General features: G+C 37.3%; 1 protein-coding gene across 11 annotated transcripts in view; it reads left to right on the forward strand.

Moving 5' to 3' along the window:
• Positions 1 to 6953: 6953 nt before the first annotated feature.
• PPP1R12B (protein phosphatase 1 regulatory subunit 12B) overlaps positions 6954 to 24703 on the forward strand; it is a 112449-nt gene continuing 94699 nt past the window's right edge. For 2 of the 11 annotated variants that reach the window (XM_087720200.1, XM_087720201.1), the window contains exons 1-4: positions 6956 to 7323; positions 17573 to 17703; positions 20689 to 20807; positions 22281 to 22440. In XM_087720200.1, the coding sequence (XP_087576326.1) occupies positions 7048 to 7323; positions 17573 to 17703; positions 20689 to 20807; positions 22281 to 22440 (686 nt within the window). In that variant the 5' untranslated portion in view covers positions 6956 to 7047. Of the gene's footprint in view, positions 7324 to 17572; positions 17704 to 20688; positions 20808 to 22280; positions 22441 to 24703 lie in introns of all 11 variants that reach the window. The other 9 variants (XM_087720207.1, XM_087720206.1, XM_087720209.1 and 6 more) reach the window with 6 other exon arrangements.

Raw genomic sequence — 24703 nt, forward strand, 5'->3', positions numbered from 1 at the left:
AAGAACGGTAGAGGACAAGAAGGCTTGGAGGAACATTGTCTATAGGGTCACAATGGGTCAGACATGACTCCGCAACTAACAACAGCCAAGTGGTGCATGTTTCTTTTTCAGATGCACATCTACTGACACACAGTTCTGTATGTCTCCTCATGGAGATCTTTAAAACACTCAGGTTTTGGTGTTGGAGAGGTTTTATTTTTGTATTTTCTCTTCTCTTGCAGACTTACCAGAGATGCTGTCCATTTAAAATGAGGCTGAACAACAAAATGCTGGATAGACTACCGGTAGATGCTTGGGCAGAGATGGAGGCAACTGTAGCTGGAAGATTTCCAGCTGAGGATCCCTGAGGTGTGAATGAGTCTAGACCAGTGTTTCTTTACCATGGCAACTTGAAGATATATGGACCTCAACTCTCAGAAATGGTGGCCTGAGATTAGCTGGCAGAGAAACAAGCCAATTGGGCTCTGCTGAATAAACTGTTTTAGACAGATGAGAACTACAGAAGGGAGCTCAAATATAGGCTTTTCAATAGGAGGCCTTAAGGATATCTAATTTGGAGAGGGGGAGACCGCAATATTATTGTAGGCAGTGGAAGTACAATTCTTTTTTATTTCTTTTTTCTCTTCCATTCCTGGAAGCAAGGAAATGTTAAAAAAAACTGTTCAAACGTAGCAAATTCAGCAAAGGCTTTAAGGATACTTTAAGCATTTGTCTACGCTGTGAAATTCTGAAAGAAAAACTAAGAGAAAAAGAGTTTTAACAGAGGCAGCTTTAAACATTTAAAAGAACATTTGAGGTTTCTATCTCCATGGAAACTGTATTACAGAGCAGCACTTAGGAATGAAAGCAAATGGGAGTAATTTATAGTAGCATACAGGAAGTAACAGGTCAGAATGAATAGTGCTACAGTAGGGGAAGCCAAGTGCAGAAAATGTAAAAAATGCTCAGAAAGGCTGCCACTGGGGGGGGACGGGGACGACACAAGTCATTTGCTAAAGCAAAGCACCAGTTATTTTAAAAGAGTGCAGCAGTGCATGCCATGGATGACAAAACTGATGCTGAAAGGGCAACGGGGCTAGCTATTAGCTGACCTGGAAATCTATACCATACAAAGTAAAATGAAACCAGCAAAACAGCTCATAACAGAAATAACAGAAATAAATGGCAAAACCATATCAATGCAATTTTGTATTAGTTCTGCTGAAACTGGTTAAACACCATGTGAATTTAAGCAGCAATTTCACAGATGATAAACTACCGAGACCTACCGGTAACTTATAGTATACTGGAAGAAAGATCACTTGTATTGGAGTGATACTAGCACAGTAGCATAAAATATAAAAATCAAGTAAATGTATTAGACATGTATCTATGGAGATTCTCAGTCATCCAGGTCATGGTTGTCTCAAAGGTGCTTTTCCAAGAGGCAGCTGGACTTTCTGGTTTTTCTTTGAAGATGTTTCACTTCTCATCCAAGAGGTTTCTTCAGCTCTAACTGGATGGTGGAGAATGAAGGTTTTAAACTCCTTGCAGACAGCTGGTCATTTGCATTCTTGTAGCACAAGGGTGTCAAACTCTATCTCATTGAGGGCCGCATCAGGGTTGTGTTTGACAACAGTTAGGTGTGGCCAGCTTGACATCACTTGTGTTGGGGGGCCCTGTGGTGGCCCAAGCGCTTTGCCAGTGAAAATGGAGGGCTGCGTGTGGCCCTTCCGAGTTTGTTTTTGCTGGCAGAGGCACCGCGAGCCGGTCCTTCGCCGTTTCCAGAGAGGCCCCATGGGCCAGATCTAAGTAACCTGCCAGCCGGATCTGGCTCGTGGGTCTTGAGTTTGACACCCCTGTTTTAGCAAGTTGTTAAGATCACCTGAAGGTTTATCTGTGTTATCAGGGTCTTCAAAGAAAAACTGGAAAGTCCATTTGTCTCTTGAAAAAGCACCTTTGGGACATGTTAGACTTATGGTATATTGTGAAGACAAATGAATCAGACTCTGAGGAAGGTGACACTGGATTAGAAGGCTGATAAGGATCTTTACCTATTAACAAATTATATTAAAAAGCACAAGCTTCTGTGAACTGAAGACTTTTGAATTTTTACCACCATAGATTAATGTGGCTTTCCTACAATAGCATCACAGAAACCATTGAGGGTAGGTTGAAAAGGATATTGTTTGATGTTGAGTCTGTGTTCACAGATAGCGCCCCCACACCTAACATCTATATTTAAATAAAAGATAAGGCAATATTATATGAAAATGCTAGACCCAAGTTTTCACGAAGTATGTCCACCCTCCATAAGCTATACGGAAAAAAGTAGAGCCTGAGTTGGATGGAAGCCAGAGTCCCCTCCCTCAAGAAACTAATTACATCACAGGCTGCTTGATTTTAAAAGAATAAAACTGCCAGAATGAATGGCAATTTTAAAGTTATCATTAATTTACTATTAAAGGCTAAGCAACAGCCCCTTGCCTAGAATCAAAGATATTTTTCATCTCCGTTTCAAAGCCAAAGAGCCAGTGCTGTCCGAAGATGTCTCCATGGTCATGTGGCCAGCCGAAGGCGCATGGAATGCTGTTACCCACCAAGGTGGTCCCTATTTTCCTACTTGCATTTTTAAGTGCTTTCGAACTTCTGGGTTGGCAGAAGCTGGGACAAATAATGGGAGCTCACTCCGTTATGCGGCACTAGGATTTGAACCACCGAACTACCAACCTTTCTGATCAATAAGCTCAGCATCTTAGCCATTGAGCCACTGCATAAATATTCACAGAAGATTGCATTGTTAAAACAGCAGCTGTTTCAATGTAGGTTTGGCATTAATTCCTTGGTGCTTCCAACACAAAATAGAACTCAACACATTGTGCTATCATGCATATGTCTGTATAGGTAAATATTCTTAAAAATGGAGATTAGATGGAGATTTCTTTGGCATGTATTATCTCATAGAGTCTTAGAATTTTCCTATTGCAGCTGAAATTATTAAAGAAAAAACAGTGAGACCAAACACTTCCCAGAATGACTGAAGTACAGTTTAATCAGGGCCGTGATAAAATTACCCTAAGCAAAGATTGTTTTTGTGGGCTTTTGTACTATCCAACATGAATACTTGAAAACTACACATTGGACAGATGTGTAGATAAATAAATATTCAGGCTCTAGCATTATATTTTTGTTTGGTTGGTGGGAATTTTCTGTCAGTTGACAATATGTTCAAAGGATGACATCAATGTTCATCCCACCTCTGGTTCATAGCTGAAATGACTTGTTTTTCCCTGATTATTAATAAAAATCCAACAGGATGAGTTATCAAAAGCACAATATGTTTAATTGTAGTGGATACATATTCAAAATGGCCACTGAATTAAAAGCTTGCATACTTTCTATGTGCATACCATAATGCATGCAACACCAAATAAAAAGCCAGCAACATTGTTCTTATGTTCTTATATAACAGCTTAATTTTAGAATAGTATTCAAAACAAGTGGAACAATTGTCTCATGCAGAAAAACTAATTTCTCCATTGGACAAATTATTAGCAAGGGGAATGTTAGTGAACAATCATAAAATTCAAAGTAAGAACTGCACAGTTTATAGCAGTTTATAACTCCATGTAACATTTGGAGACAACATAATAGCTGAAAAAAACAAAGTTATACAAAGAAAATTTAACACTTTCAATTCTACTAATTGAAGGTAATTTTTGGGTTACCTGCCTGCCCTGAAGTAGAGAAACACATAGCTGTTGCTCCACAGTGGTCAGTTTGCATAAAAGCCATATCAATGCTTATATTTGTAAATATAACAGGGAACAGTATAGTGTACTGGCCTCCTCTGTATTGCTGTAGGAAGTTTCTAACATAATTATAAAAATTAATGTTTTCTATAAATGATAGCAGGTAATTCAAAAGAAGACACTTTTTAGATCATTTTTTTTGTTCTGACATAAAGCCTGAAATGCTAAGAACTACATCAACCACAGGATGGCGCTAACAAGATTAAAAGAATTTAAATAAACATGTTAATTAACCTGAAAATTACACTGTTGACACACACGTTCTCATTCTTTTAACTTTCCAGAGTAGCAAGTTTGTCTAAATTATTGATGAAACTTTATGGTGAGGCTTATTGTTAGTAAAGCATCATCATTTTACTACAACATCTAAAGTGCTAAAGCATCTTAAGTTCACAAGGTAAGTTAAAGTCAGAAAGAGAGCTATGGGGATTATGTCAACTTTAAAATAAGGTAGTCTTTCTCCTAGCAAAGATAGTATATGATAGCAACAGGACTAGAGCAGAGCTTCTCAAATCATATTTTTCTCTGGTTTTTTATCTAAAGAGGAGCTTTAGATTTCTTTATATATGACTCAGATCTTATCAAGATTTAGGAGGATCTTGGCAAGTTGGAAAAAATAGATAGAAACCAGAAAGTTTAATTTCAACAGGAAAAATGCAACTCTACATTTGGGCAGAAAAAACAATAAAATCATAAATATAGAGGAGACTGTACCGGGTAACAGTACATGTGAAATGGATTCAGATAAATTTGGTGGCTCAAAAGCTGAATTTGAGTCAACTCCATAATATAAGTAATACAACTACAGTTTAAACAGCAAGAAAAGCACTTATTTCTCTCTGTTCTGAATTGGTCGAATTTTCTGAGTAAGACATTTGACAATGGAGAATGGAGCATGTCCAATAGGGAATAACCAAGATGAAAAATGGTTTGGAAAGAAAATCACCTGAAAAAGTTGAAGACACTGTTATCTGAGGAAGATGTGGCAGATATATTCTGATATATTCTGACAAGAAAAAAAGTTATTTATAAGAAAATAGATTTTGATTGGAAATCAGAAAAATTCCTAATCAAGAGTTCCTCACCAATGGACTAGTCTCTAGACCAGGGCAGTCCGTGGCCGGATGCATTATGCACAGGCCATCCCCACTCTGGCTCTGCAAAAAAAATCATGATATATCACTTGACGCGATTGAGTTTGACACCCATGAACTAGACCATCTTGGAAGTAGTAGATTCTTCTTCACTGGAATGTATCAACAGAAGCTGGATAATAGTACCTGCCCAGAGTTATATGTTTGAGATGGGTAGCCATATAAATTGAATAATGAATGAATGAATGAATGAATGAATGAATGAATGAATGAATGAATGAATGAATGAATGAATGAATCTGCTGGAAATGTTGTAATAGCAGATTCCTTCATTGAATAGTGTTTTGAACTAGGAGATCTTCCTTCTTATTCTTACATTCTATATTGTCCTTTATAATCCATGTTCATTTTAAACACTGCATAGAATTATTGATCTATACACATGATGGCGAACCAATGCACACGTGCCATAGGGGGCACGGGGAGCCATATGTGCCAGCATGTGAGCAATCAGCTCCAGCGCACATGCATGTGCCGGCCAGTTGATTTTCAGCCTTTCGGAGGGACAGGGGAGGCCGTTTTCACCCTCCCCAAGCTTCAGGAAAGCCTGGGGAGGGTGAAAAACGGGCCCAACAGGCAACCAGGAGTTCGGAAACAATCCAGAGGCTTTCCTGGAGACTGGTGAGGGTGAAAACGGCCTCCCAGCCCCCTGGAGGAAATACCAAGTTTAGCTTAGAAGCAAATTGTGCGGCATGCATGAGGGGGGGAATGGAGAGGGGGTTGTGCATGCATGCACATGTGGGGGCGCACTTTGTATTATGGGTGTCGGCATGCATGTGCGCTATTGTGTGCACGCCCTCACATTTTTGGCACCCAACAATCAAGGTTAACCATCCTTGATCTATACTATTCTGAATAAATAACATGTAACTTGGCTAATTCTGTGTGGTGTTCTAAGTCAGTGGAAAAGGCCTTTCTTCAATTCAGACCTTCCTTGTCTCCATTTAATTCGCTTAATTTACAGGGGCTCAATCTTGAGACTCCAAGACTGCTTCTACCTCTGAAAACTTTATTTGTGAGATGTTCAAAAGCTATCACCAAATTGTGTATTTTTGTCTAAAACAAAGAGAAATTATTACTTCAGAATTGGGAAGCGATTGTATTAACTATACTTAAATTTAATGAACTTGAAATGTAATTTACATTTGGATTCACTACTACTTTTCTGAATGTGGTACCAAGGTTGTTATTAAGAGGTCAGGTGTGGCTAAATCTCAAATTGGATATTTGTGTGTTTATTAGAAATAGCAGTAACCCTATCTTGAGTATTCCATCTAAGCCTTAAAGTAGTGCTTCTTGAAGTGTGATCCAAGGATCCCAGAAGTTCTCCCAAGACCCTCTTAGGAGTCTGTCGAATCAAATGTGCCAGCTATTAAGTATATTTGCAAAAAGTTAAATCAATGTCACTCTTCTCATTATTATTTTTGTACTATTCCTATTCTATTTATTCTCTTAGTTTATTAGAAATGTGCATTTTAAAATGACCAATATATTTCTGTTAATTTCAAATGAGTTTAATATGCTTATTTTGTATGATTCAATAAATATGTACTCCACAAATAAATTTTAATTTTTAATATGGTAAATATTAGTGATCATAATGCACACAACACTCTTTCGGAGTTCTCGATAGCTTTTAAAAGTGGTAAGGGTAGTGAGAGCAAAATGTTTAAGAAACACTGCCTTAAGGTATGCAAAAAGTGCTTACCTGCTGCTGGGGAAATTGTTCAAACAAGCTTATTGAAAGCGATAGTAAATTACAATAATTTGTTTCTCGTGTCGGCAGCACGACTGGGTTATAATAACACGTCTCTCTTAATTCCGACAGCCTAGGAATCTGCGCTCCAGGAAGACAAGGCATCCTTGGAACACCAATCTTCCTCCCTGGGACACCCACTCAATGAAGTCCCTTCGAACTACGTTTCCCATGATCCTTTAGCGGAACTCTGCGCTCGCGCCATAGTTACTCCGGGGAGGGGGGAGGGGGAATTGGGAAGATGGCGGACGGGCCGTCGCGCTCTCCCGCGGGCTGGGGGCGGTCAGTGCGCTCCTAGCATTTAGACGGACCGGGAGGCTCGGCTGTCATTGCCGCCATCGCCAACATGTCTGAGCCGGGCCACTTGGGGATAAAGCGGGCCGAATCGGCGAGGCTGCGCCGGGCGGAACAGCTGAAGCGCTGGAAAGGCTCCTTGACCGAACTGGAGCCGGTGACTCCCGCCCGGAGCCGGCACCGAGGTGGGGGCCGTGTGCGCTTCGAGGACGGCGCCGTCTTTCTGGCTGCCTGCTCCAGCGGAGACACCGAGGAGGTGAAGCGCCTGCTGGCCCGCGGAGCCCGCCTTAACACGGCCAACGTAGACGGGCTGACGGCGCTACATCAGGTACCCCCCAGGGCGGAGCACCTGCACACCAACATCTCGGCGGCCCCAAATCTGCCGGGGATGGAGAGGGGCTAGAGCGCAGCTGCAGGGCGTGTGGTCGCTTCTCGCCCCTCTTCGCCATCCCGGAATCTCCGTCCAGAGCGATGGATGAGAGCGTTGCCCAGTCATTCGCTTGTAATTGGGATGCCCTTCGGACGGGTTGCAAACAAGTCCTCTACTGCTGGGGCGTAGCTGTTGCCCACAGCACATGTGGAGAGCTTGGGCTGGGACGGCTGGCGTTGGATCATGGGCTGTAAGATTAGAGCTTGAGATCGTGGAGGGTGGTTTCTCAGATAAGCGGAGACGGTTAATTCAGTGGAATGAACCTGTTGGTTTTCCTTCGGTTTGCCTTTCTCCCTTTCCTTCGCCCCCCCCCCTTCCCAAGGCTCCTTTCTGTATGTCCTGGAATTGACCATTCACCAATATACTTATTTTATTTATTTATTTAGTTTGTCACTCATGTACAAGATAACAGGAATAAGAATAAACATGAATAAGAACACACAAAATGGGTATAAATAAATGAGACCAGTAGGACAGGGACATTAGGCATGCTGGTGTGCTTATGCATGCCCCTGCATAATACTGTTGCATATATGTTGTATAATATGATACTGTTGTAGCGCTTCCTTCCTTGGGAAGATTGATGGGACTCTCCATAGTCACCAGATTGCGCTTCTGCCCAGCCAGTGTTTCCTTTCTTAGATGACATGAAAAGTCATCTATGTGAACTGGACAGCCCAGCTCAGACTTATGCCTGTGAACAGTTAGACTAAATAAGATTATTAGTCACATAGTAATGGCAATGCAGCAGATGTTAGACATAAATACTTTTGTTATTTATTTTTGTTTGTTATGTTTTACTTGAACTTAATGTAAAAAAAAAAAACTTTGCCATATAAACAAAGGTACTCTTCCCGTGGCTATGTTGGATGAATTAAGCCCTATAATATGACCCAAACAGTTTCTTGTTTGTCAGTTCTTTCTGTTAACCAGGGTTATTGTGGTTTTCTTATGTAGAAAACATTTGCTACCCAAATAATTATTCTTATTTTTACTGAAACACACACTGCATGGTTTTTTTAATTACTAATACACATTTTATATTCTGTACTCTTGAATCTGGGAGTGGGGGAAGATAACATATTTTTGATTAAACTAAAGTTATTCTGTCTCTGCTTTTCATCATCAAAAGAATGAAAAATAGAAGGAGGATATTGTTTTCTTTTTGAGTTTTATTTGTTTAGAAATGAGAAAGATCAGGTTAGTTTGGTAAGTGTGGTCTAACTTTCAGGATAAAGTGCTTTAAATGGATACTTTTTGATATCAAACTATCCTGATCTGTGTTTACTTCCAATAGAAAATATTACTTTTGATGAAATATACATCAGTAAAAAAATATCTGTCATAATCTACAGTATATAAAATATTTCCCTTTGTTGCTTCTTCCTTAATAGAACTCTTGGAGTTCTAAAGTAAAACATTAATTTTAAGTTAATATCGCAGAATATGAAAATCCATAAAGGATAGTTATCTATTTGATAGCTTTCAAATAATTAACTTGCTGCTAAAACAATAAAATATTTTAAAATTACAGGCTGTTTGGGATTCATTTTTTATTTTTGTGTTTTAAAAAAATCAGAATTATGATCTGTCTATTGCTTTAATGTACCCTGTACTGGACTTGCTGTGATACTTGTGACTTTCAAAATCTTTTCCCTTGGCAACCTTTAAAGAGAGCACAAGGTGCCAAGGCCTAAGATAAGCAACATTGAATTCTATTAATAGAATTCCTAATGTGCAATGAGCACCAGAAGCATCCTCAAAAGTCTGCTCCCAAAATGAGGCTATCATTAGAATTTCATTGTCTTTTATTTGGACTCGTGTTGTGTTACTTTTTCTAATGCAACAGTGAAGATATTCAACACTGGGAAATACATAGCAAGCTTGCATGTTTTGTCATTTAACTATTATTATGTGATGGATACAAGTTGCCTAAGTAAGATTTCAATAATATGAACACCTATATAGTATCCAAAGTATTTCATTGGTATACGTTTTTGGATAATTTTAGATATGGGGATGGGCAAGGAATTATGCCCTGACCAATGGAAATCTTACCATGCTTTTAGTTTTTTAATGACATAAATTTTTCAAATATTCACAGATACAAAGGCTTTTAAGAAGACAGAGTTGGGTTTGGTCATAATTGTAGATTTCAAGCAATTTGAATATATCTCATAAGCCCTCATTTGATGTTGCTTTCTTCATACAGTCTCAGATTCGTTGAGGGTTCTGGTAAGATTTTGAGGGTTTTGTTGAGGGCTTTTTATGAGTCTTCAATGTGCTAGCTGTGACCTCCACAAGAATTAAACAGTAAAAAGTTACCATAGTCTTGCATATTCCTGAGGAAAGTGACTTGTTTTACTGCTTGATATTCCAGTTTCAAAAAAGGGCATGGTATGTAAACGGTATCCATGATACTGCATATAGAATAGCATCTTGCCAGTAAAACAATTTATTTCAGAGAGTTCTGGATATGATTCCTGGAGGACCATTTGGCAGATATAATAAGTATTGTGGGAGATCATAATGGCAGTCATCCTTCGGCTTGGTTTTCTTCCGTATGATCCCACTGAGTTAGGCGTAAAGCCTGAGCAATCTTGAGCTCACCGGAAATCATTCCATTCTATTTAAGTGAAAGATCCCTGCATTATTTGTTGCTTTCTGCTAAAGTTAGTAATAACAAATGTGTTCTTAGGAGTGGCAATGAGTGACTTTATGGTTGAACCACCTCTTAAGAGTCAGAATAAAAGTTTGCCACATCATCCTCATCTTTGTTCTATTCATTCTGACACTAATAGCCTTGGTGACAGGCCAAGTACAAAATCTTAAGATTTGCTGTTAGTTGCTCTGCCTTTAATATACTTGACAGGTCCTTGCCTCAGCTGGTATGCTGTAGAAGCTAGGTTTAGAGATCACTATTATTTGGGGGAGAATATGAGTGTTTGACCTTAATGTATGTTGTGTTATGATTGGTTTCCTTTTCTGTCTGTTTTGATCACCTACTTTTTGCACTGCAATCAGTACATTTTTGAATGGTTTGTGAAAGAACAAATAATGTATTTGTTAATGTATTTGGACTTTAGATCCAAATAACACTGTTTGTCTCCACATATGTCATATGTCTGCCTTCTAATAGCCGTTTAGTGTGTCCCCAGTATCTGAGATGTGGATTTCTGCAAGGGTGGAGGGTGGAATCTGCATTTTGCAATGCCCTTCCTAGATTCGTCCAGCTGAATATATACTTTAAGCATCATTTCAACATAAGGCAAAGTCCCTGTTTTCCCAGGTTTTTTTTTCCCTGCACATTTTTAATTCTGCTTCTGGAGAATTCCAAATTTTTGTTTTACTTGGTTATATTGTCATTGTAACTCCTTCATTTGCTGCTCTGTGAATCTGTTAAAGACTGGGAATATCTAAAATAGCAAAAATTATGAAATAAGTAACGAATATGATTTTTGATGAAATTAGAATAACTTCAGTTAGAAAATGTTGACAATGGAATACAGTTTCATATAGTTTATAAAATTCCATAGCTTTCCAATATAACTTGCTGTTATAAGGGTTACCCGTTCCAGTTATTTGTTTCGGTCCTCTTTGTTTCAGTCCTTCTGTGAACATTTGCAAAAGGAATAATTTATCAATTGTAGATTTCCTGCTGGAGAAATAGCAGAATAGTACTCAACCCCCCTTTTTACATTTGTGTGGATGTTGATTGTTTTTAAATTCTTTCTGTAGTTGCTTGTTTGTTGTTTTTTCCTCTTGTCTGTATCCCCTACCTTTGGTTTGTGAGCCGCCCTGAGTCCCTCCGGGAATAGGGCGGCATATAAGTGCAATAAAATCACAAATCACAAATCACAAAAAAAATCACATTTATCCTACAATTCCAATATTGCACAGTGTAATGGATAGTCCTTCAGACCACAGGAACAGATTTTTGCAGGGATTGACTTTAGGAAGAAGGAGGAATTGAAGAAAACTCTTAACTTTTCTCCTTTCATGCTACAGATCTAACCCATTGGTTTTTGTGTTATTAAATCTATATCTTTTCTTAGGAAATGAATTGCTTAATTATTATTAAAATTCAAGTTGGCCATGATAATATGCGTGGGTATGGGTGTGTATAGATATGTGTAAATATATCATGTTTCTCTGAAAATAAGACAGGGTCTTATTTTCTTTTGACCCTCCAAATAAGTGCTTGGTCTTATTTTCGGGCAGGTCTTATTATTTTTGAGGTGCAGGAGGTGACAAGCATGCTCACCTCATGGCTGCTGCTGTGTTGCAATATTTTTTGATTTTCAGAGGAGAGCTGATTTTAGTACATGTGCTCAAAAGCCCGATTGGGCTTATTATCCAGAGAGGTCTTATTTTCAGGGAAACATGATAGTCCTGAATAATAATTTTTATTATATATTTTAACATTGTTCTATCGCACAGGGTACTTGTAAGAACTATATGTAAAACCCTTTGACTGTCTGAAGCATGTTAAATATACCTCAGGCTTTCTTAGATATACAGGTTATTTTAATTTCTAGTATTTCACTTAAAAGTTTTTCTGTCATAAGAAACCTTCAGAGAATGACCAGTAGGAAAAAATGTCCTCATAAAGACTGCTATATTATTTGCATTATTTTTATTGAAGTGTTTAATGAAGTATCATCAAAGCCATATCCATATAAAAAAGATTGTTGAAATTTGTATCTACTGAATTTTCAGCAGTTACAAATCAACTGGAAAAGTTGGTTTCCATGGAGATTGAATGACTAATTGTGTGTCAGTTTTTTTCGTACAGCAATGAAACCTAGGATAGATTTTGTCATCTAGAACATGGCATACAGCACTATTTTCAGTGATGTGTTTATTTTATATGTATTTGTAATGAAAAAAAGTCTTCATCTGACTTGTAAACAATATGTATCATTCTGTTCTGGGGGCAAAATCTTTATTTTATTTTTTTCTCATCTCTAATCTTTGTGGTATTTTTATAACTTTTACCATCACCTGGGAGCAATAGATTTTCAGGTATTTATGTTTCTTCATATTAACTATGTGAAGAATTAACATTAACTATTTCCTTTTGAGTGCAACATGTAGGTGTGACTTTCTCAACCTGTTTTTTTTCCATTTATGTTTCAACTGTGGTTCACATGAGGCCTAGAAAGATGAAAAAAAGATCCTAGGAATTCAGGAAGGTACATCGTTCACTATTATGAAATCAGAAAAAAATATTTTTGGTTGATAGATCATATTTTTTGATAGCTTGCTAAGTGACATGTTAACATCAAGAATGAAATTACTAATGTTAATTGTCTTGACAATAATTACTATTTCTTAACAAGTTGTACGCTGTAAATCTGAGTGATTAACAAGCAATCCTATATTTGAAGCCTGACTAGGAATAATTTTTGTTTAATATAACTAATAAAATAATGGAATATTTTATTTATTTTTATCAGGCTTTTGAGGAAAATGAAATTTCTTATTTTTCCTTGTTTAAATGACAATAGGTGATTGCATCTGCATCTCTGTTGTTTAGAATTTGCTAAATAATTGCCTTGTTTAGCAACTGTTCAAATTATGAAAAAAGTAACTTTACGATATTTGCATCTATTGTGGTGTTCCTCCAATCATATGATCACATAAATAGCCATTTGCAGCATCTCGCAATCATTTGATCACCATTTGGCCAGTTCACAATTGTCCCTCAACAAGCAGAGTCAATGGGGAACCCATCTGCATAAAGATCTCTTTAAGAGGATGATATGTCATCTGAAACATTCTGATCTTGAAAGAAAATGTTTCAGAGGTGATGTTCTGGGTATAATATTTTTCCTCACTTATAAATGGCTTAAATTTAAAAAACTGTAAGATAACAGTTGTCTATTAAATCACTGTTTAGATGCAGTAATACAACTTTGCTGTTTTCATATAAGGGCAATCTCTACGTTCTGTTAGTTTAGCATTAATCATCAGAAGTCTTCTGAATGATCATGTATTACTCTTCTATGTGTCAGTGTCCTTTTAGGACTAGCTAAACCTGGGTGATGGATATTCTAAACTTCTGATCTGACACAACAACTGCTCACCATCCATTTCCGGACCACATGAAAAACAGACTTCTATTTATAACTTGTTCACTTTAGTCTTCCAAGCAGCTACTGTTGTTTCTTTGAAGTGCCTTTGAACTTTAATTTGACCTATAAAGATCTCATAAATTACTTATTAAAATCTAAAAACTGCCTGTAAAAATTGCTTTAAGACTAATATGATTAGGTAAAGAGAAATGTAACTTTCATGTATTTGGAACAGTTCTAGATGACAATACTGTGATGTAGCTTGCCACTCACAATTTTATATTTTACTTTTTATTTTGAATGGGCCAGTTATTTCCTTATGGTGCTTCTTGTGCAGGTCAGACTTTTAGTTTTTCATTTTATGGGATAAATATAGGGGTGGTGGTGGTGGAAGGAGAATTAGCATAGAAGAATCTAAAAATGTCAAGTGTGGAAATAATAGTTGGGATCAGTCTCTGGCTTTAGATGATGTCCAGAAGGTTACGTGTTCAAAATAGATGCCTATCTTACTAAAATATTCAACAGAACCTATATGTTCCCATATTCTATTGTTGCTAAACTGACAATATAAATCTGACAATAATGCACGCTGGGTTGAATATAACGCTAGCATAGCTATACAAAAGAAATTTATCTGAATGAAATGCAGTAACCAATAGATCTTCATAGGGTTTCTCTCTTTCTCTCCTTCATGTGTTCACTTAGTGATCGTTTTGCTTAATGACATGGTTGTTGGAACAGAACTCCATCTGAGTTGGAACAGAATTCAGTCACTAAACAAGGAATGGATGTACTGAATCCTATATAAAAACTATTCCTCCAGACATATGAATTGTCCTTTCTCTTTGAAGCTTTTGGAACCGCTGGCAATTTTAACAGACTCTGGGATCTAAATGATTTGTGTGTGTTTGTGTGTGTGTGTGTGTGTGTGTGTGTGTGATGCATTTCATTCCTGATTCTTAATAGTATAGATTACAGGAAAACCTCAATTTATGAACAGAGTCAGGACTAGAAATCTGATCAAGAAGTTATTGTTCCTTTACGTTGAGGCATCCACGTGAACGGACAGTGTTTTTCAACATTCTTTTGTGGTCATCAATAAGTGAATCACCATAGATATTAAATGAATAGTATGGTTGTTAAGTAAACCCACTTTTTATGTGACCTTCTTGACAGAAAATAGCAAAAATGCTGGAAACTGGGAAAAAGGTCATGTCACATGACCTTGGGACTCTGCATCTGGTCATAAAGGTGAGCCAGTTGCCAACTCCTGAAATGCAAGTCACTTAACTGCAGCGTATGTATAATTGTAATATTTTATGATGGCTAGAATGCTTATGGCTTGTAAATCACAGTTCCAAGCCATTGTAATTTCTAAAGATAATAAAACAATGAGTCATAAATCAAGGACAACTTGTATACTTATGACTATCTAATAGTTTTTGTTTATCTTGGCTTGCAAAGTGGGAACTGTATATTGCTAAGAATCTGTTCTGATTGGAGCACAGAAAAATACACAGTAATTACTTAAGATCACTACTCTTGCTTCATGAGTAGCAAGGCTGTATCTTAAATAATACAAGAAATAATGTTTTGAGCTTGGAAAACAATGCTATAAGTTTGGTCCTTGTTTTAACAAAGGCAACTTAAAAAAAATGGCTTTCTTCCTGAATGGCTCTCAGAGTGAGCCTTTAGACAGAAAAGGGAAGCAGTATGCTCCCTCACATATTTGGGCATACCAGAGGTTGTGACACAATACATACCTATTTCCCTGGCTTAGCTGATAAAGGAGGAGAGCCTGCGGCTTAGTGGCTAATATAACTGCCTAATATGTAATACAACCCAAGTTTGATTCCCAGTAAGGGTATGACTAGCTGATGAGAGCTAAATAGCTTGAAATAGATCTATACTAGTATCCCTTTATTTATTTATCAGCACAATTGCAACACAAATGTAACAAAGGCAACATTAAAAAAATGGCTTTCTGCCTGGATGGCTCCCAGAGTGAGTCGATAGACAGAAAAGGGAAGCAGTATGCTTCCTCCCATATTTGGGCATACCAGGGGTTGTGACACAATTCTATCTATCTATCTATCTATCTATCTATCTATCTATCTATCTATCTATCTATCTATCTATCTATCTATCTATCTATCTATCTATTTCTGTGATGCATTCAAAACAACAGATAGTAGAAAAGAGAAAAAACAGGAAAACTATTTTTACAGGGTAAGAAATAAAAATAATTTTACTTTGGCTTTTTACATCTCTATTGATCCTAGTACAGATTTTCTTATATCATAAAAACAATGGAACAAATAGGCCCATCTACATAATAGCTAGCAGTTGATATGGGGAGGCGGGGTTGGTTGACTAAGTACAGCTTGCAAGCCACAATTTTTGTTCTACTATCTTAGGGCTTGCTATACAAAAAGAATTTCAGCTGTTAGGCTTTGCTTTGCCACTCAAACAACCATAGTAAGGGATTTAAACTGCAGTTAAATAAGTGGTTCTGTATACTTCACTCATGTACCAGTAAGAAAACGATTACTTCTGGTATTTTTGTATTCTGTATTTTATTTGTTATGGGTTTTGCATTTTAGCCAGTGGCTAAGAAAATATCCTGAAGTCAGAGAATATAGGAGGTAGCACTCTGCAACTCATCAGATCATTTCACAAAGAACCCATATGAGTCATATGGTATTTTTACTTTATGTGTTCTGGATATGTGAGCTCGCCATTGCATTCTGGATTCTTATTAGTAGAATAACTTGTAAATTTATTTTCCGTATTGATTATTTGCATACTAGTTATTTTTATACTGCAGTTTAAACTTAGTACTTATTTTTATACAGTTGTATATAATTTTATTTCCAGACAAATGTGCAGCACAAGCCTGATATTTCCTTAATATTTTAGCATGTTTGCAGAATGTCTCAATTCTGTGTCTTGGTAGACGTATGTAGTTCTTTACAGCATGTAGGTAGCATTGCCAAGTATTTTTAAATTATATTTCTGATTTTAATAATTTGTCTGTTTAGTGGGAAGTCAGTATATTATACTTGTAAAAACATTTTTATTCAATATCTATATCAGTTCTATTTTAGTATTCAGTGCACAAAATATACCTGACCTATCACAAGGTTTGCACATGCTGTTTTCTTAAAGTCGCTTAGTTTACTTGAACATTTAATGTTTGAGACCTACTTGGGAAGACACGCTTTTGTATTAGTGCAGACCACTGATAATGATAAAAATAGATTTGTCTTTAGATCTGCCTTTGACTCAGTGTTGAGTCAAAGTTAACCAATTTTGTTGTATACATGAAGTACAATGACAATAAAGGCTATACTATGATACTACGTGTTGATTCTGGGTAACTGCCGGGATAGATTTTGGAAGTGGTTTGCCATTGCCTCCTTCCTAAGGCTGAGAGACATTTATTGGTCCAAGCTGGCTTTGTGCCTAATGTGAGACTGGAATTCACGCTCTTGGGCCAGTCACTCTATCTTTACCCTAGGAAGGAGGCAATGGCAAACCACTTCAAAAATTTTGCCAAGAAAACAGACATCTCCACAAAGTTGTCAGAAATAAAAAATCCCCCCAAACCTGACTCAAGGACAAACACAACAAAACCAAAACCCTACTATTTCATTTTCTCTAAGTTAAGTAATGGTTCCTTTTTTCGAATTGGCTCTTAACTTAAGCATTTTGCAGAAATCCTACTTGCTTTAGTTCTCTCATATATCATTTCATTGAAAGTCCTGATATAATCTCTTTCATTGAAGCTTTCCTGGAGTAACAACTTTTAAACAGCTTATTGGATTTAATGCTGTTCCTAAAATGAATACCCAAAGATCATTTTGCAGGAAGTTGACTCCCAGTTTGTTTGCATAGTGAAAGGAGAAGCAAGCTATATGAAGACATCAGGGGTTGCTGAAAGAAAGGCAGTCTCAGTATGGCAGTGAAGTCCTTGCATTTACAGCTGTTAAAACGGAAAGTGATATTTGCTCATTTTAATCTTTCTCTTTCTCTCTCTTTTCATTCCCACTTCCCTTCTTATTCCAAAGGCCTGTATAGATGAAAACCTGGACATGGTAAAATTTCTGGTAGAATATGGAGCCAATGTAAATCAGCAAGATAACGAGGGGTGGACCCCACTTCATGCAGTTGCATCTTGTGGCTATCTGAACATAGCAGAGTGAGTGAGTTTCAGTGTGATCTGGATACTAGAAAGAGTATTTGATTTATTTCAGTTTCAGATGTCGTGAGAGGGGCAATAATTTTAAATGAATTGCCAAGCAGGTATCCATGAGGCTATAGGTACGTTTCTGTGCATTCTGTTCTGCTGACAATATTTGTTGCTTTTGGTATGAGCCGAAAGCAACAAAAATGGTCAGCAGTCCTCTTAAGTCTTCAATGTAATTGATGGAATGCTCCAAATAAATAGAAAGATGAGATACAGACCAAATTAATAACAGGATCAAATGAATATAAAACAATAACCCAAACGTGTTAAAATATTGCAGTGGTAACTCTGATTTTAATACTATGGTCTCTCTCTAATTTACATTTTAAGGCACTTCAGCAATGCATAAAGTCTTAAATTTAGGATGATTATGTTGTGTTGGTATTATTATTTAGAACTTTACATTTTAGCAGCAATGAAAACACTACATGCAATTAATTCCTTAGAGAAATTATATGACAAGTAAATAGGATCTTTGATACCAAAAGACTCTATAACATCAGAGATGTCAAATTCTGGTTAACAGAATAGGTTCCAAATGCGTATCAGCTATTATTTGATTTTTATGGTGCTACAAAGGAAAAACTAATAGCAACAGTAGCAATACAGGTGGTCTTTATTTCTTTATTCACTAAATTGTTCTGCCACCCATCTCACTGATACAGCAACTGTGGGTGGCTTAGAATATAATAAAAAAGTAAAAAAGGTAATACAAAACAATTAAAATTATTAGGATTAAACAGGAAACTAAAGGAAGATGATGGCATGGGAATGGGGATCTTCCCTCTACCCTGTCAGCCATCCCTCAGTGTAGCACCAGGCCAACTGAAAGAACCAAGTTTTCAGGCTTTTCCAGAAGGCCAGGAATGTTGGGGGCGGATCTCACTTCAAGCAGGAACTATTCCAGAGGGCAGGGGCCACAGCAGATAAGGCTTTTCTTCCGAACCCCACCAGCTAAATTTTTTTGGCAGATGGGGTCCAAACTAGGCTTCTTGTGCTGGAGCAAGTGGGATGGGCTACTCCCACAAACTCCCATGCTCCTCAGATACCATGAATCCATGCCATAAAAGACTAATTAAAGCTAATGATCAACACCTTGAATTGGACCCACAGGTAAACTGGCAGCTCATGATGTTACATCTGCCACCTGAGAGGCCTCCAGAACTATCTGGAGCGTTTTTCATCAGTTGCATTCTGCATCAATGGTGGCTTCCAAATATTCAAAGTACTCCATGTAGAGCACATTGCAGTAGTTCAATTTAGATGTGATCAGACATGAATGACTCTCTGCAGGGCCTCACAATCCAGGAAATGGTGCACCACATAAAACTCTTTGAGCAGAAGTGGTGAGGCTAGGAGAACCACCAGATAATGCATGGAATCCATATGGGAGAGTGCAACCCCATCCACAACTAAAGATCATAAACCCCCAGATTCAGGGCTCCTTGAACCCAAAGCTACTCCGTCTGACCAGGGTTTAGCTGAAGCCTATGGTCCCCCATGCAGTTCCCCACAGCCTCCAGATACCTTGAGAGGACAACTTATCACATCACTTGGATCACCAGGATAGAGATGCAAAGTTGAGTATCATCAGCATATTGATGATACCTCATTCAACGCCCACTCATTCAGCAACTGTTCATATTTACTATAGAGCTGAATGAGGAGCACTTACGAAGGATCCTCATAGTTGTGGCCATTGCAGTGTCCTCATAGTCATGTGATTACAATTCAGGCACTTGGCAACTGGCTTGCAATTATGATCATCTGACCATTTACGACCTTCACTGCTGGTTTCTAACAAGCAGAGTCAAGGAGGAAGCCACTAGAAGGTTGCAAATGTTAATCATGTGACAGCAGAACTCTGTGACCATATGAGATTTGCCTAATGAGAACAACTGGCACTGCTATTATAAATCAGCACAATTATGTGGTGTCATTCCTTACAAGTCCTGTTCCCAATTACTGTTAGTAAGCAAGAACTATCTGTAATAAAGCAAAGCCTAACCTTAATCTTCTGATAAGGTTGATGAACCTCTGATAAGAAACATTCCCCAATTCCCTTACCCAAGCAGGAAAAATGGGTTGAGGATTCCAGCCCAGTCTCCACTGGTAATATCATTATAGCACATTATTGTCCTACTCTTGGGTTCCTTGGTTTCTGGGAAATGGTATGGTCCTTAGCTTTAGAAAGTTCTTATTCTACCCATTATTACAGCATTAATAATAGGAATATAACACTTTAAGAAGTATGCCACTTTAAAGAATGCTTCTTTGAAAACAAGAGTTATTGCAATGGGATGGGATGGTAAATTCCATATTTGCCAGTCTTTATCAGCTTTGATAAATATAAGGATACAGTGACCCAGTGAAATGATATGAATCGTTGCTTTTACTGTGGGAACCATTTGAGATGTAAGGAATGCAAACTTCACAAATTAATAAGTGGAAACTGTTGTACATATTTGCCCTGGAAGTATGTTTCACTAAACTCAGGAGGACTTATTTCTGAGAATATATGATTGCATTGTAATATTTGATAATGATCTTTATAATATTGCAATGGCAAGAGGAGTTTGAGATGAGAATATATACCGGTAAATTAGCCAAACCATAAGAATCAGCTCAGCTTTTTGAACTGTAATCTTCTTTCGTATAGAAGGGTTGGATGAACCAGAGATGCATATTGGGGAAAAATGATTCTTTTACATTGAAAAATAATGAAATAGTTCAATATTACTAACATGGGAAAAAATTCCTTGGTTATTTCCAAAAAGTTATAGATTTATTACAGTTACTCAATTAACCGAGAAATTAACTATCACTGCTTCTTTCCTGTGATGGAAGATTTCTTGCCTGGTGACTTGCCTTATTTGAGGGCCATATAAATTAAACCTGGGTTGAAGTTGAGTCTCACTTATTTTTTCATCCATCTAGGTACTTGATAAATCATGGGGCCAATGTTGCTGCTGTGAACAGTGAAGGTGAAGTCCCAGCTGACCTTGCAGAGGAAGCAGCCATGAAAGATTTGCTTTTGGAACAAGTAAAGAAACAAGGTAAGACAACTTTGCATCTCCTTATCATTAGATTTTGTTTGATGGATTTTCTTCTTCTTCTTCTTTCTTCCAGAACAGAGATGCGTGACAATTCTTAAATTTGGCTCCACATCTTATTATGATTTTTAGAAAGGAAAATAAATATTCTGGAAATATATAAAAATATTTCATTTGTAATAGGTAATTTATTGTAGAATGAGTTTTGTATGATGAACATATATGTGTAAAACAAAGTTTTACCCCAACATGTTGATTTTCTGTGAGATACTTACAAATGATGATCATCATCCATTTTTTTCCCAACATATTTTTGGTAATTACAGCTTGAACTCTCATTCACTCTTTTCTGAAATAGACATTCTAAGTATACTCTGAAGAGGAGAAACCGAGCTTGATGACAGACATATGGAAAATGTTGCTTTATATTTCATATGAAATTATAAAGTATAATTTTATATAGGCAGCTAGTCCATTGACCCCTGAGAATTTTTTTTACAATTTGGTGATTGGCCACTTAGTGTATAGGAAATATGGATGGTTGCCCAAAAGCTATAAAGAAAAGTACTATGGAAAGTTCAGTTCTTTCCAATTACAGTATGTTATCTTAGAAATGAAGCCAATTTGATTCTCCTCAGCTGATAAAAAGCTAAATTTTTCGTGATGGTGTTTTAGATGTCTGCGAAGTATTTGTTCCATTCGTTTCTAAATGTTTAATTTTCTGTGGAATCTCTTTTAAGTTTTAAATAAAATGTGTCATTGTAGAAGTGTGACTCATAATAATAGTTTTATATCATAATAACTAAATGCTAGTTGGTTTATTCTTCTCCTGAACAAACTTAGTATAAAAAAATGTTCCATTCCACAAAAATTCATATGAAAACATCTTGATATTTTGACTAGAGAAACGCTGAAATAGATAGTTTTCACTACTACATCCCCGTCCCCCTGTCCCCAATTTTTGGTGTGTTAAGAATGTATATAAGTTTCCCAATAAGGAAACCTACTATTTTTGTTTGTTTGTTTGTTTGTTTAGGAAATTTATATTGTCGCCTATTCACACCTGGTGACTCAAGGCAGTTTACAGAATATGCTTTGGAAGTGGGAATTTTAGTAGATTTATTTCACCCCGTGAGATGAAAATTGAGTTTTCTATCGAGATTGTAATTTTTGGCAAGTATTCCCTGTACAAGCACCTCAGTATTTTGTTGATGATGAGGAATACTCATTGGTCATACTAACTAGCAATTGTGGCAGTTGTTCTTCAGCATGACTTCAAATCAGCAGGTGTTGTTCAATAGAATTATAAAAAAGTTATGTTCCTAAGAACAAAAAAAAAAAGTTTTTAAAAATATGTAGTCAAAAAAATCTTAATTCTACTCCCATTGCAATAATGTGGATATTTACCTCCACTTCCCTTTTATCATTTTTTGTTCTACCTCGAGATTTTTTTACACCTGCAGTCTGTTTCTCCAGGGGTGGATCTTGATCAGGCCAGAAAAGCAGAAGAACAACAAATGTTGCAGGATGCCCGACAGTGGCTAAATAGAAGGAAAATTGAAGAGAAGAAGCACCCTCGAACAGGGGCTACTGCTCTCCATGTAGCGGCAGCTAAAGGCTACTGTGAGGTGATGAGGTATTGATCTCTTTTCAGTCTTTTCTATACTAAACTATGGGAATAATTGTAACCAAAAAGTGTTACGTGGCTGGGTTCAAATATACTACGAGCCATAATGTAGTTGGTTAACTTTTAGCTCATTATGTCATTTATTTATATTTTTTATAGGGTTGCTCATCTCATAACAGTGACTCTGGATAGGATTCAAGATTTAAAACATAAATAGCACATTGCCACCCAAGCTTAAAAATCACAAATCATTAAAAACCACCTCACCAGCAGAGTTCATATAACCAAATCCTGGCCCAAATGCCTGGGAAAAAACAACCAGGTTTTCAGAACCTTTCAAAAGGTTTATGGGACTAGAATTCCAGAGGGAAGGTGTTGTACAGAGCAGGTACTTTCACAGAGTAGCTACCATAATTATATATAATTAATATTACATGCTTCCTGCTAGGTTATGGCAGTGAGCAAGGAGAAGTGACAAAGAACGGGTGGGGAGTTGTGGAAGATGAAGCAAGGCAGGGGCACCTTCTTCACCCCAGCTTATCTGGGGGCCCTTCAACATCAGGGAAGCCACATCCATTCACTAACCTGCTTTCCAGCTCCATTCTCCATCACCATGTGCAGATCAACTAAAATAGTCTGTGGGACTATGGTTAACAAAAAAAAATCTTCCAACTTCTCACAAAAAAAAAGAGGTTGGAAGGTCTGAACTATTTTTTTTATCATAGTCCCGCAAACTAATTTGGTTGCCCTGCACCCAGTGATGGAGAACAGTGCATGTGTGCATATACCCACCGGGATGGCGTGGGCTGGGTCAAAGTGACGCGGGCTGGACCCTTAAAGTTTTCAGGATCACCATGTGGGCTGTATCTGACCTCATTGCAGGCCATATGTGGCCCGTGGGCCTTGAGTTTGACACCCCTGCAACAACAGGAATGGTGAACAGTTGTCTGTCTCTTTTTAAATGGCATAGATACCGTAGCTACATCAAACTTAATAAATACAAATTAGGGTTCTACTTGTAAGAAAAGAGGCATACCCACACACTACAGTGATTTTTGCTATATAGAAATAAGATTTGCTTGTTTTATCAACTTCAGAGAAAATATCAGTTAACTTGCGTGTAACATTTGCCTGCTTTTTTGCTACTGTTCTAGGACTTGTCGCATACTACAAACTAGAATGGCAGTATTGGAAGCATCAGTATTTGAGAAACTTTATTGAACAACACACTTTCTTTGTTCATTAAGTGTTCCAATTTTAGGGAAGCAGAACCTTTTGATCTCAGTTTTTGAAAGCTTGCTTTCTGCATTTGCCAGTGCTGTGGAACCATTTTACAGTAATGCAAGTTTATGCATTTCTTTTATTCCTTTATTACTTCCATTCAGGAAATGTCATATGTCTTATGTTTGAACATTTCATAGACATAGAATGATTTAATTTTCAGAGACATCAGTACTAAGAGATCCTGGAATCTCTGAAATTTATTATTTTTATTGCGCCTTGTAAGAGTTTTTCCAGTGACATGGAAGGGGACTGAGTTCTAGTTCTTTACAACAATTCCTCCTAGGCTCACTTACTTGATTTTAGATTCTTTCAAAACTAATGTGATAGCACTTATGACTTGATTTATGCAGTACTGATGTGATTTGGAACTGACCTCCAGTTGAAGCAATGCTGCAATTGTTTATGTGTCCTGTATCATTCATTAAGTTCATTAATATATGCATGTAGGCCATTTTTGGGGTAGTAGTAAGAAAGTAACATTAACTGTCACTTGAAACAGAATGTTGCTATAACTTGCTTAATCCCTCCATCTGTCAGTGTTGGAGAGCAACTGTCCCACTCCGTAAGGGATATCAAATGGAGAATTAGCATTGACCTGTTACATAAACATAAGACAGCAAGGTTTGACCCTCTCTTGAATGCCTCTGACCCTTATCTAGTCTTTCCCAGATGAATTTGCCAGTCTGGGAAGATTTCTATGAACTTGGCATAGAACAATAAAGTAGCTAGTTTAAACTCTATATGTGTGTTAGCTTAAACTCTACAACTTCAGAACAATGCCTCCCACCCCCAACAACTTGCTACCCAGAAGGATTTGTGATGGAATGTAATCTGAATTCCTAGGAGAGCAGGACTGCTTGCCAGAGGGCAAAGAAGTGGAAGAGCTTGGAAAGTTTATTTGACATGAAGAGGGTTAAAATGACTCCTCCCTAGCTATTCCCAGGGTATATCTGTAGTTGTGCAAATAATAGCTTGAGGCTGGCAAGAT

The sequence above is a fragment of the Thamnophis sirtalis genome, unplaced genomic scaffold, assembly GCF_051295495.1.
Source record: "Thamnophis sirtalis isolate CommonGarterSnake01/CBP01778 unplaced genomic scaffold, rThaSir2_p1.2 scaffold_7, whole genome shotgun sequence".
In the NCBI taxonomy this organism is placed as follows: Eukaryota; Metazoa; Chordata; class Lepidosauria; order Squamata; family Natricidae; genus Thamnophis; species Thamnophis sirtalis.